General features: G+C 48.1%; 1 protein-coding gene and 1 non-coding gene across 2 annotated transcripts; one reads left to right on the top strand and one right to left on the bottom strand.

The window, feature by feature from the left end:
• The first annotated feature begins 797 nt into the window (after positions 1 to 797).
• Positions 798 to 9,841, top strand: Was (WASP actin nucleation promoting factor). Its single transcript, XM_075958017.1, has 12 exons — positions 798 to 976; positions 1,300 to 1,440; positions 1,977 to 2,063; positions 2,169 to 2,271; positions 2,389 to 2,430; positions 2,523 to 2,576; positions 3,527 to 3,698; positions 4,787 to 4,829; positions 5,019 to 5,172; positions 5,657 to 6,072; positions 6,274 to 6,388; positions 9,584 to 9,841. The coding sequence occupies exons 1-12, from the start codon at positions 845 to 847 to the stop codon at positions 9,637 to 9,639; spliced, it is 1,515 nt and encodes a 504-aa protein (XP_075814132.1). The 5' UTR covers positions 798 to 844; the 3' UTR covers positions 9,640 to 9,841.
• Positions 8,233 to 8,335, bottom strand: LOC142841853 (U6 spliceosomal RNA). The gene has a single exon (XR_012909116.1). It is a non-coding gene; the product is annotated as a U6 spliceosomal RNA (small nuclear RNA).
• Positions 9,842 to 13,068: the final 3,227 nt, after the last annotated feature.

Below are 13,068 nucleotides of genomic sequence, written 5' to 3'. Positions count from 1 at the left end.
TTTACCCATACCTATAACCTGCTCGGCATCCCTAACTGGTCTGCCCCATCCAAGAGGCAATAGAATTAGAGGGCATGAGGGTACAGCTCAATGGTACAGGATGTGCCAATCCATTATCACCAGAAGTAGAGAAAATCAAGCCTTCAAAGGTTATGTAATTTTGAAAAGTCCCAACATAGTAAAAATCAATCAAGATGTTTTAGAATTTATTTATACTGTGAAGTCCTTCCTTCCAGAATGAGGTTGAAAAGAAGAAAGTAACTAGGGAGCTACAGGAGGCAAGAGTAAAGGATGAGGAAATGAGTCATGGGCTTATATGTTGTTGGCAATGTTCAGTGCTGGAGATGGGTTCACCATGCCACGGAAAGGGAAAGCTGTAATGCAATGACCCTTTCGCACCTGGAGCCTTGGACTCAACCCCAGGTCAACCTGGTGCTTTGGGGAGGAAGGAGGCCTTGTGACTATGCTCGCTCTGTGCAGCCACCCCTGTAGGAGTGCTCCAGATGGCTTAGCTCTCAGTACCACCTAGAGCAAGGCAGATCTGAACCTGTCAGAAGAAGATGGTGAGAGAGAGAGAGAGAGAGAGAGAGAGAGAGAGAGAGAGAGAGAGAGAGAGAAGGAAAGAAGAAAGAAGCCTTGAGCTAATTACAAACATGGTTCTAGTCAGGCAAATGGAGGATGACCTAAACCAGTCCTAGGGAGGAGGATAGGCCCTCTGGGGGCCCCTGGAGGACTTGTTTCCCTTGTGGTTTATTGCACTTCCTGTTCCCTTGCTCACTGCGGAAGTTCCTCTTCTTACCCTGCACCCAGAGCTTAGCAGAAGAGGACTGGGGCAGAAGGCACCATGAGTGGTGGCCCTGTAGGAGGCAGGCCTGGGGGTCGAGGGGGACCAGCAGTTCAGCAAAACATTCCTTCCAACCTCCTCCAGGACCATGAGAACCAGCGACTCTTTGAGCTGCTTGGCCGAAAATGCTGGGTGAGTTGAGGATCTCCTGGTCCTCCCAATCTCCCTCCCTTTCCTCCTCTTCCTCTCTACCTCTTCTTCCCTCTTCTGCCTCCTCCTCTTACCCATACTTCCCTGCTCCTTCTTCTTCCCATCATCCCTCTTTTCCCTTTACCCCATCTCCTCCCCCAGAATTCACTTACCATAGTTTGTGGATCCCAGGACTATCATGATATCTACTCACCTCCCTCCTGGCTATAACTTTTCCCCACAAGCTCATGACAGCCTTGGGCAAGCAGGGACCAGGCCTGGTTACCCATGAACAGACTCCGCTGACCACTGCTCTCCCATCCTAGACACTGGCCACTGCAGTTGTTCAGCTGTACCTGGCACTGCCCCCTGGAGCTGAGCACTGGACCATGGAACACTGTGGGGCTGTGTGCTTCGTGAAAGACAACCCTCAGAAGTCCTACTTCATCCGCCTTTATGGTCTTCAGGTGACTCCAGGCCCCACTGGATAGGAAAGCTAGTTTCCAACCTGCAAAACCAGTTTTTGGCCATAGCCCCAAGCCCTTGTTCATATCAGAGCTCCAGAGCCAAAGACCAATACAGTCCCGAGTAGTGTTTTCTCATTCCAGGTGAGGTGACTGAGCTTAGAAGGTCCATATCAAGATCCTGATCTGCTCCACAAATTCCCCAGAGCACCACATTCTATCTGAGCCTTAGCCTCAATCTCTTCTAAATCCAACATGTTGAATATGCTTAGGCCTAGACTCTTAAAGTTGATCCCTCAACTCCTACAAATAGGCCTCAGATTCCAGACCTTAATCTCTCAGGTCAATGTCCGCATCTAAGACTCTACCCCAATCCTCCATAGCAGACACCTAGACCCCAGACTCTGCTACTGAGCTGGAGATCTCTGACTAAGACTCTAGGCACCAAATCTGGACACTAGACTTCCTGATCAGCAAACAAAGGTCTGCCACCCAGGGTGCCTGCATGCCAGCATGTCCCCTACCCTGCCTCTCTACAGGCTGGTCGGCTGCTCTGGGAACAGGAGCTGTACTCACAGCTGGTCTACTTCACTCCCACCCCCTTCTTCCACACCTTTGCTGGAGATGTAAGTGACCAGCCTAGTCCTGGGTTGCAGCTGGGGTGTGGGGAGGTGATGAGAAAGTCTGGGGGGGGGAGTGCTACAAGGTTGCTGACCCCAAGGCATATATAGGACTGCCAAGTAGGACTGAACTTTGCGGATGAGAGTGAAGCCCAGGCCTTCCGGTCCTTGGTGCAGGAGAAGATACAAAAAAGGAATCAGAGGCAAAGTGGAGGTAAGAAGGCCTTGCTGGGGGTTGAGAAGATAGCTTAGGCAGAAGTGAGTACATGGCCGGGAGGCTTGAAAAGCCCCTCTCATGGATCTGGCTCTCAGTCCGCCCATTTAACCACAGAAAGACGCCAGCTGCCACCACCACCAGCACCGACCAATGAAGGTGAGTCCTCTAGTTCAAGTAGAGGTTATAAGGAACTACCCCAGAAACCTGTGGCAAGACTATGAGATCTTAACTCATTCTATTTTCCCCAGAGAGAAGAGGAGGGCTCCCACCTCTGCCCCCGCATCCAGGTGGAGACCATGGGGGTGAGTGGTGATGCTCATGTCTCTGGAGAGATGGTGGGAAGTTAGTTCATGGATGAGTAGATATGTAAAGCGGTGGCTGGCTGGCTGGGTGGATGAGTGGAGAGATGAGAACATTGATGGAGGCGGCAGGCAGATGAACTGATGATAGATTATAGATGAAAAGGTGAGTGGGTATTTGGGTAAGTGGGTGAATACTTACTTGCATTCAAGTAATGAATGAATGCTCAGTGAATTAATGAATGGGTATGTAAATGGATGAATAGTGAAAAATGAAATAAATGAGAGCTGGTGAGATGGCTCAGCACCTGTCACTGAGCCTGGAGACCTGAGCTCTATCCCCAGGTCTTCAGGTTCTATATAAAGCTGACCTCTGACCTCCACACATGTGCCATGCATGCATACAATACACACTCATACCAAATACCCATACACACACAAACATGAGATTAAATGACATAATATTCTATCCAAGAAAGATTAGGTGATTAGATGAATGAATAATTTAATAAGCCATTTATCCAACCAGCCAGAGAATGAACAAGCAAGTGCTTGAACGATAAGCATACATGAATCGTGACTGAATGATTTTGGGGACCCATCCACCTCTCCCTGGACCTTGCTTAGACCCCTGTCATCCATTTCCTCCATGACCATCAAACATATATAATAATTCCTCAATAGTCTTTCTAGTTCTTTTTCTTTCTTTTCTTCCTCCTCCTCCTTCTCCACTTCCATTTTTCGAGACAGGGTTTCTCTGTGTATCTTTGGTTGTTCTGAAACTTACTCTGTAGACCAGGCCTGCCTTGAACTCACAGAAATCCGCCTGCCTCCGCCTTCCTAAATGCTGGCATTAAAAGTGTGCACCACCACCGCCTGGCACTAGTTCTTGCCCCTGTGCTTTGGCTGTAGGTAAATTGATCAGTGGTTCATTCCCATTCTTTTTTCCACAGGCCCATCAGGTCCACTATCTCTAGGACTTGTGACAGTCGACATTCAGAACCCTGACATCACAAGTTCACGATACCGTGGGCTCCCTGCTCCGGGCCCTGGCCCAGCTGATAAGAAACGCTCAGGGAAAAAGAAGATCAGTAAAGCTGATATTGGGGCGCCGAGTGGATTCAAGTGAGAACTTTTCCCTCTGTGAGCCCAAAGACCCCAGTGGGTGGGAGAGCACATGAACAGGGGCACAGCTAAGCAAATGGAAGGATGGGCAGATGTGTATGGGTGGATGAATGGATAGGTTAATCAATTAATGGGCTGAAGAATGAATGGGTAGGTGATTGGTTGGAGGAACAGATGAGTCAGTGGTAAGTGGGCTGGTGCATGAGGATATAGGCAGGATATTGATATGGAGGTCGGCTCACAGACAAAGTGGATAGGGCTAGGTAAATAGTTAAGTGGATGAGTAGATAGTTTATAAATAAAGACAAATGTGTGGGCGGTGGTGGTGCACATCTTTAATCCCAGAACTCAGGAGGCAGAGACAGGTGGATCTCTGTGAGGTGAGTTCGAGGTCAGCCTGATCTACAGAGTGAGTTCCAGTACAGCCAGGGCTGTTACACAGAGAAACCCTGTCTTGAAAAAAAAAGCCAGGCAGCGGTGGCGCATGCCGTAAATCCCAGCACTCAGGAGGCAGAGACAGGCGGATCTCTGTGAGTTTGAGGCCAGCCTGGTCTACAAGAGCTAGTTCCAGGACAGGCTCCAAAGCTACGGAGAAACCCTGTCTCGAAAAAACAACAATAACAACAACAAAAAATCAACCAACCAAAACAAAACAAAAAATCTCAGACAAGAGAGAGAGTAATGAAGGGGAAAGAGGAGCAGGAAGGAAGGGCAGAAAGGAGGCAGGAAGAAAGAAAACAGTAAATACATGAGTAGATGGGTAAACAAATATGAAGAAAGAGAAAGAGGTGGGCAAATTTGCACTCGTATGTATGTGAGCAGATGGGTGGAGGGATAGAAACACCGCCAACTCAATGGTCTGATGGATGAACGTGAACCGAGGTAGACACAGGACCAGGGGGGTGGATGGCGAAAGGACGACCAAGTGAGCACATGGGCATCACAGACTGTGGACCTTTCTAAGCTTGCAAACTCCGGCTTCACATTTGCTCACTTGTTCTGGCCCCTCAGACCCCTCTGGGAAGGTGAGGGCAAGAGAGCTTTGCCAAGAGAAGGGGGCTTCACTGACACCCCCTTCCCTTCCCTAGACACGTCAGCCACGTGGGCTGGGATCCCCAGAATGGATTTGACGTGAGTAGATCAAAGGCCCTGGACCCAACTTCCATACACTCTTCTGTAGGCCAGGGCTTAGACTCCACTCCCAGACCTTCTCACAGTCTTCTCAGATCCCTCCTTGTCATGGATTTGGTGACAATCTGTGCCCCTTCCTAATTCCCTTTACTCTTGCAACCCCGCTCTGCCCTTTTTCCATTGGGGCAGGTGAACAACCTTGACCCGGATCTGCGGAGCCTGTTCTCCAGGGCAGGAATCAGCGAGGCCCAACTCACTGATGCGGAGACTTCCAAGCTAATCTATGACTTCATTGAGAATCAGGGTGGGATAGAGGCTGTCCGGCAGGAGATGAGGCGCCAGGGTGAGCTCCCTTTTCTCTGTCCTGGGGGTTGTTAGCCTAGAAAAACACTCAAGTCACTCCGTTTTTTCATGGAAAAGAATCAAGGGTCTATTGGTTGGGATGCGTAGTTTATGAATAAACAAAAAATGAACGCGGGCGGCGGTGGTACACTCCCTTAATCCCAGAACTCGGGGGGGAGGCAGAGGCAGGCGGATCTCTGTGAGTTCGAGACCAGCCTGGTCTACAAGAGCTAGTTCCAGGACAGGCTCCAAAACTACAGAGAAACCCTGTCTCGTAAACAAACCAAAAAGAAAGAAAGAAGAGAAAAAGAAAAAAACAAAGCCGGCGCACGCCTGAGTTCAATTCTAGCTTGGTCTACGGAGCGGGTGCCAGGACAGCAAGAACTATGCGGAGAAACTTGGTCTTAAAGCCCAAAAGAAAAAAAAATGAAGTTCAGGAAACGAGTAAAAATTATTAGACTTACTATAATTTTTCCCCTCTGCAGAGCCACTACCCCCACCGCCACCACCTTGCAGAGGAGGAGGGAGCCAACCTCTGCGACCTCCTACTGTGGGGAATAATAAGGGTCGTTGTGGTCCACTGCCCCCTGTACCTGTGGGGGGTACCCCCTCCCCACCAACACCCCGGGGGCCACCACCCCCAGGCCGAGGGGGCCCTCCACCACCACCCCCTCCAGCCACAGGACGATCTGGACCGCCACCTCCTCCACTCCCTGGAGCTGGGGGACCACCAGTGCCACCACCACCACCACCGCCACCACCACCACCTCCACCCAGTACTGGGAGTGGGCCAGCCCCTCCCCCGCTCCCACCTACTCCGCCGTCTGCGGGAGGGCCCGCACCTGGTGGGGGCCGGGGCGCACTTTTGGATCAAATTCGGCAGGGAATTCAGCTCAACAAGGTAAAGAGGGGCAGGGTAGCTGCTTGGGGGCCATGGTTGAGGTTGTTGAGCATGCCAGGCGTTGGGGATCCAGTGATAATTTGGAGATTGGTGTGGTCCCCTGAAAGGGACTGGAGTGTGTGAGGGAAGAAAGGAAGAAGGGGCAGGAAAAATGCTCTTCTCACAGTCCTGAACTTTCTGTGCCCCAATTTCTCGGTGCAGACCCCTGGAGCTCTAGAGAACTCCGTCCAGCAACCTCCACCTCAGAGGTCAGAGGGCCTCGTGGGTGCCCTGATGCACGTGATGCAGAAGAGGAGTAGGGTCATCCATTCTTCAGGTGAGCCCACTTTGCCAGAACTGGGACCCAACTCCCAGGGCTAGCTAGAACTGGCCTGAAAACAGCTTCAGGTATCACTCTTTTTTTTTTCTTTTGTTTTTTTTTTGAGACAGGGTTTCTCTGTGTCACAAGGCACTAACTCTTGTAGACCAGGCTGGCCCCAAACTCACAGAAATCCGCCTGCCTCTGCTCCCCAAGTGCTGTGATTAAAGGTGTGTCCCCCGCCCCAGGCTCCTGGTGTCACTTTTAATGGCGACACCAGAGGCCCATGTGGTGGGATATGCCTGTAATTCCAGTGCTGGAAAAGTTGAAGAAGATCTCGAATTGAAGGGCAGCCCGAGTCAGGAAATCCTAACAGTGGACAGAAGAGGCTGGGGAGGTAGCTTGGTGGCAGTGCACCTGCCTAGCATGCTTTTAAGGCCTTAGGTCCCATGTGCAGCAATGAAAACAAAACCCAGCATTCACCCATCTGTGGAAAGCAGTATTCCCATGAAAGCCAGGGTGGGGCTGGTGCCATCTTCAGCCTGTTACCATCAAGTCATCAAGCAACAGGAAGACAATGAAGTGTATCTTTGGCAATAACAGTAACATATGCCAGGGTATTCCACAATATGAACATTAGCCACATATATTCAGTGATATTAACATTAGTTGAGTGACAAGACTTTTCCTGGGGAAACATACAATGTCTACTCACCCTAGATAGGGAGCCCATGACAGACCAAAGTACAGATACCACCAAAGCCCAACGTGGCGAACCAAATGAGTTTTATTGGGGTTACTTACTGGAATATGGGTGAAGGGTTACGTACAGGCACGGAAATGACTCAAAGACAGCAACATGATCAAAGCCCACCCCAGCATGGGGGACAGCTCACAAAAGCTGGGAGCCTGGAGCGCACTGCACAACAAGTTGGATTATCTTTTCCCAGTGACTCAATTGGTCTAAACCTCTTCCAGGCAGCTCAGCTGGCTTCTGCTTCCAGACAGCTGGTCTGGTCTCAGAGTCTCCTTTGAGGCTGGCTTGTCTGAGAGTGACTCACAATAGTCTTGATATTGATTATTCTAGAAGAAGGGGCCTAGTGAATCTGGTCAGTTTCAGGGACTCCTTGAAGCTATTTTGAATTGTTTATCTTCTGGCTTAAGGAGCTTCCATGCCAGATGGGATGTTTCAGTCTCCAGCTCGGTATGTGAAGATACTATTATAAAGAACTCCATCTTTGGTTAAGAGCACTGATTGCTCTTTCAGAGGACATGGGGTCAACTCCCAGCACCCAGATGGCAGCCCACAAATATCTATAACTCTAGTTCCAAGGGATCCAACAACCTCCTCTGGGACTCCACAGACACCAGGCACATACTTGATGCACAAACGTCCATGCAGACAAACACTCATACATAAATAATAGAATTAAACAAATAAGTAATCTATCTTTGCTGGGATGGTGGCTCAGCACTTGGAGAAGCAGAGGCAGGCAAATTTCTGTGAGTTTGAGGCCAGCCTGGTCTACATAGGGTTCGAGGCTAGCTAGGGCTCAGTAGACCCAACTTCAACAAACAAACAAACAAACAAAACAAGAGGCTGGAAGGATGGTTCAGTGGTGAAGGCACCTGCTGCCAAGCCTGATGACCTGAGTTTCACCGACAGCCAGCATTCATGTGGTAGGAGCAGAGAACCAATTCTTGCAAGTTATTCTCTGACCTCTATTTTTGTACATGGGCCCACACACAAATAAATAAAGACATAATCTAAAGAAGAGAAACCTCCTTCCTTGGCAATAATATTAAGTCCAATCAGTCACAGACTCACATCAACTCATTGTGTGATAATATCATAACCTGACCATTTTTTGGAACTCCTCATGAATTTTCATGTCATTATTGTACAGGGGCCATGCTAATTTTCTCTGTACGAGTCCATATGTTCTATTGGGCACTAACCTAGCCGTTCTACAGTTATGTTAAGAACTGAATGTGCCGCTTACACTGTCATTAACCCAGTATGTGGTGCTGATACTAGTTTTGGCCTATTTCCAATAGATTGAGAACAGGTTAGCAATAATGTCATTAATTCTGACTTCACAATATTAATATTAACCTGAGTATGAATCCATTATGTGATAATATTTTAAGAAATCTCATCATCTGACCATATTCTGATTTGCTTCATTCATAATCAACAATATTAGTATTACTTCAGTAAGAATCAATAATAAAATGCCCCACTTTTGCTGATGTTTAAACCTGCCATATTAAGTAACATAGGGGTTATCATGAATATCCAGATTAACGACATGTGGTGGTGGTTGTTTGTGGCAAGGTCTCTTGTACTATAAGCCGCATACTTGATATAGAGCTCCGATCGTCCCAGGGCTGCTGGGATAACAGCTAAACAGGTGGGCACCACCACTCACAGTTTACGTGGTGCTGGGAATCAAACCCAATACTACTACTACTACTACTACTACTACTACTACTACTACTACTACTACTACTACTACTTCTTCCTCCTCCTCCTCCTCCTTTTTTTTTCAAAACAGGGTTTCTCTGCATAGCCCTGGCTGTCCTGGAACTTGCTATGTCCAAGCAAGCCTGGTCTCAAATTCATGATTCTCTACTTCAACCTCCCAAGTGCTAAAGTTATATGCACGCATCACGATGTGCAGCTCCATTAACATATTTGTTGTTTTTAAGACAGGGTCTCAGTTGGGCAGTGGTGGCACACACCTTTAATCCCAGCGCTAAGGAGGCAGAAGCAAGTGGATCTCTGTGAGTTCGAGGCCAACCTGGTCTGCAGAGCGAGTTCCAGGACAAGCTCAAAAGCTACAGAGAAACCCTGTCAAAGACAGGGTCTCACTGCTAATGTAGCCCTTGCCATCCTGGAACTCTTTGTGTAGATCAGGCTCGGCTCAAACTTACAGAGATCCACTTGCCTCTGCCTCCTGAGTGCTGGGATTAAAGACCTGTGCCAGCACACCCAGCCTAACATTTACTTTTTAAAAAAAATACTGCATGGACTTGGACTCCAGCTAGAACACCCCTTACCCAAATCCCTGTTTTACCCAAGGTGTGCCTCTAGCAGAAAACGTCAGTCCCCCAGGGCTGGAGCTTTACTTCCTAGGCCATAGGTAATTCCTCGGGGCCTTGAACGTACTTTCTTGTCCTGAGTCACACTGTGAATCTTTCTTCCTCCAGACGAAGGAGAGGACCAGACCGGCGAGGATGAAGAGGATGACGAGTGGGATGACTAAGGCCACCGTGCTCCTTCCTGAAGGCCGGTCCCTCTAACTCTTCCATCACTCTGCCTGCTCTACTATCCAGCTCCCTATCCACTGACTGTTAGCTTCCAGATTCAGCTGCGGCTGAGCCTCATAGCCCCTCTAAACTCAGCATCCCTTCTTAGACAAAAGATTTCAGTTCTCATCACTCAGGGATTAAAAAGAATAGAATACATCTTTGCGTAGCCAAGTGTGCGTTTGTTTGGTGTCCTAAATGTGTGATTTGGGCTTCTTTCCCCCACAGTTCCTTTTGTACACTGATCTCATTTTTATTTAGCCTCTCATGTGTATGTTCATTTATTCCTTTAAGCTTTCAGTCACTTAGCCTGTATTTCTTTTCTTTTCCCTTCCCCGATTTATAAAACAGGCTTTACAATTTGGGAGCTAAACTAGAGGCCTTTTCAACAACAGTACGCATTTTTTTTATATATATTTTTATTTTTTGGTTTTTCGAGACAGGGTTTCTCTGTAGCTTTGGAGCCTGTCCTGGAACTCCCTTGGTAGACCAGGCTGGCCTCGAACTCACAGAGATCCGCCTGTCTCTGCCTCCCAAGTGCTGGGATTACAGGAGTGCGCCACCACCGCCCGGCTAACAGTACGCATTTTTATCTGCCAAGCCTTCTCTCCAGCTTCATCATCCACCTTTACATTTATTTTTAAGACAGGGTCTCTCACTGAACCTGAAGTTCACCAATTCATTTAGCCTGGTTGATTAGCAAGCCTCGGGGACTCTCCTCGCCCTGCCTTCCCTAAGTACTGGCATAGGTGTGACCACAGAACATGGCCCCCCTTTTTATTTAAATATTTATTTTTTAAGTATTTATTTATTTATTTTTGTTTTTCGAGACAGGGTTTCTCTGTGGCTTTGGAGCCTGTCCTGGAACTAGCTCTTGGAGACCAGGCTGGCCTCGAACTCACAGAGATCTGCCTGCCTCTTCCTTTTGAGTGCTGGGATTAAAGGCGTGCACCACCACTGCCCGGCTTCTCTCTTTCTTTCTTTCTTTCTTTCTTTCTTTCTTTCTTTCTTTCTTTCTTTCTTCTTTTCTTTCTTTCGGATTTAAATTTTTTTTATTTAAATGTATTTTTAAGTTAAAATGTCATCACATCATTTCCTTCTTCCCTTCCTTCTGTCCAACTGTTCTATGTGCTTACAATCCATGGCCTCTTTTTCTTTCTTATTGTTACCATGTCTCCTCGAAATGACAGGGAAGCTACAGTCAAGGTAGCTCAACGATATTATTTAGCTGCCTAAACAACACCAATAGACATGCTGTTATGGAAGGGAGTATCTCACAGGGTTCCATCTCTAGACAAAGAATTATGAAGTTGGCTTTTTTTTTTTTTTTTTTTTTTTTTTGGTTTTTCGAGACAGGGTTTCTCTGTGGCTGTGGAGCCTGTCCTGGAACTAGCTCTGTAGACCAGGCTGGTCTCGAACTCACAGAGATCCGCCTGCCTCTGCCTCCCGAGTGCTGGGATTAAAGGCGTGCGCCACCACCGCCCGGCTTGGAACTAGCTCTTGTAGACCAGGCTGGTCTCGAACTCACAGAGATCCGCCTGCCTCTGCCTCCCGAGTGCTGGGATTAAAGGCGTGAGCCACCACCGCCCGGCTGAAGTTGGCTTTTTATGCTGATGCTTGGACCAAAGTCAGGCCCTCACGTTTCTATGGGAGACACTTGACTGTTGAGCCATCTCCCCAGCCACTAGCCTGTGTTTAATTCTTTCTGCCTTTTTGTCTTGAAACAAACATTAACTACCAGATATTAATACAGGGACCTGGAGATGAGAGACAAAGAATAAGAAAGTTAATTACCAGTTGTGGTCAGTGCTGTGGAACGCTGAGTCATTGATAAAAGACCACATTCCAAAGGAGCCAGCTGGGACGTCCAGTTTGGAAGAGCTGACAGGTGTGCCGGATCCGAACGAAGGCAAGGATAGAGAGATAGGGGAAATGTAGGGGAAAGAGCATTCCAGGCAGGGGAGCAGTCCATGCGAAAGTCCTAAGGCGAGAAGCCTGCCGTGAGGATGAGGGTAGAAACGAGCGGGAAAGTCCTTTGTTTATGCACTTAGTCCTCCGCACGTCCTCTATCTCCTTGCTGGGGTTATAGGTATAAGCCACCATGCCTAGCTTTTAATTATTTTTCAGACTCATAGAATGTGAGTTGAAGCACACAATTAGCAGTTTCTCTCTCTCTCTCTCTCTCTCTCTCTCTCTCTCTCTCTCTCTCTCTCTCTCTCTCTCACACACACACACACACACACACACACACACACACACACAAAACCATTATTCTCACAGGACTACCCTCTCACCTGTAGAATTTTAACTCTGTTCAGTTGCCAGAATACACAAAGCTCAATCTTCTTTGGACTCCAGGCAAGATGCCTCCTCCCAGCCTGTGTCCTGGCCTATTCATTGACAATAGCAGGTTACTAACTGAGATCCCACTGTCCCCTGCTTTGGGAACCTCTTTCCAGAAAGAAAAACCAATATAATCCAGAACTGTCGTTAGTGTTTAAACTATTAAAACTATTTCCAGGGAGCAATTAGAGGTGTTTGCCTACTGAGATCTAGAACCGAAGTCCCTGCCTGCCGCGCCAACCTGGATGCTGAGTCCAAGCGAAGGACGTCAGGATTAATGAAACACGCACTCTGGATGGTGCAGAATCAGAAGCCCTTTGTTGTACATCACCAAGGGGGTTTTATACCTAACCCAGACAGGTGGGTCAACAGGATGAAGACCTCATTCATCGCTGGATCCTCGGGTTAGGGCCAAGGCAATGCTTACTCAGGAAGCAGGGTTGGTAAACAACTCTGAGAGCAAGGAACTTGCAAGTTTCTCAGAAACCCTGAACAACAAGGGCAAGAATGGTCACCAACAGGGGAGGTGAGTAGGAAGGCCAGGACTCCATTAGGTCCCAACACCTGTCCCTTCTCATTTCTGAACTCTACCTTTGTTACCTACCTGAAGAGGAAGAGAGGAGGAGGCAGGAGGATAGTGCTGAGGAAAAAGAAGCCTAGAAAGGTCAGGGGACTTGCTCAGAATCATTTGTTCTGTGTGGCGCTGGAGATTAAACACAGAAATCCATCCATGCTACCAAGTCCTCGACCCCTGAACAATAAGCGCAGTTCCTCATAGTCTGGTTTTTTTCACTCCAAGTAAAAGAATTTTCTTGAGAGGAAGAATCCAGAAATGGCAGGTTTCTTCCATCAGTAAGATCAGTAGAACAATGTAATGGAAGGAGGGATAAGAGAGGACCGAGCCGGGTGGTGGTAGTGTACGCCTTTAATCTCAGCACTAGGGAGGCAGAGGCAGGTAGATCTCTGTGAGTTCAAGGCCAGCCTGGTCTACGAGAGCTAGTTCCAGGACAGGCTCCAAAGCTACAGAGAAACCCTGTTTTGAA

The sequence above is a fragment of the Microtus pennsylvanicus genome, chromosome X (assembly GCF_037038515.1).
Source record: "Microtus pennsylvanicus isolate mMicPen1 chromosome X, mMicPen1.hap1, whole genome shotgun sequence".
NCBI lineage: Eukaryota > Metazoa > Chordata > Mammalia > Rodentia > Cricetidae > Microtus > Microtus pennsylvanicus.
This window is presented reverse-complemented; position numbering and strand designations above follow the sequence as displayed.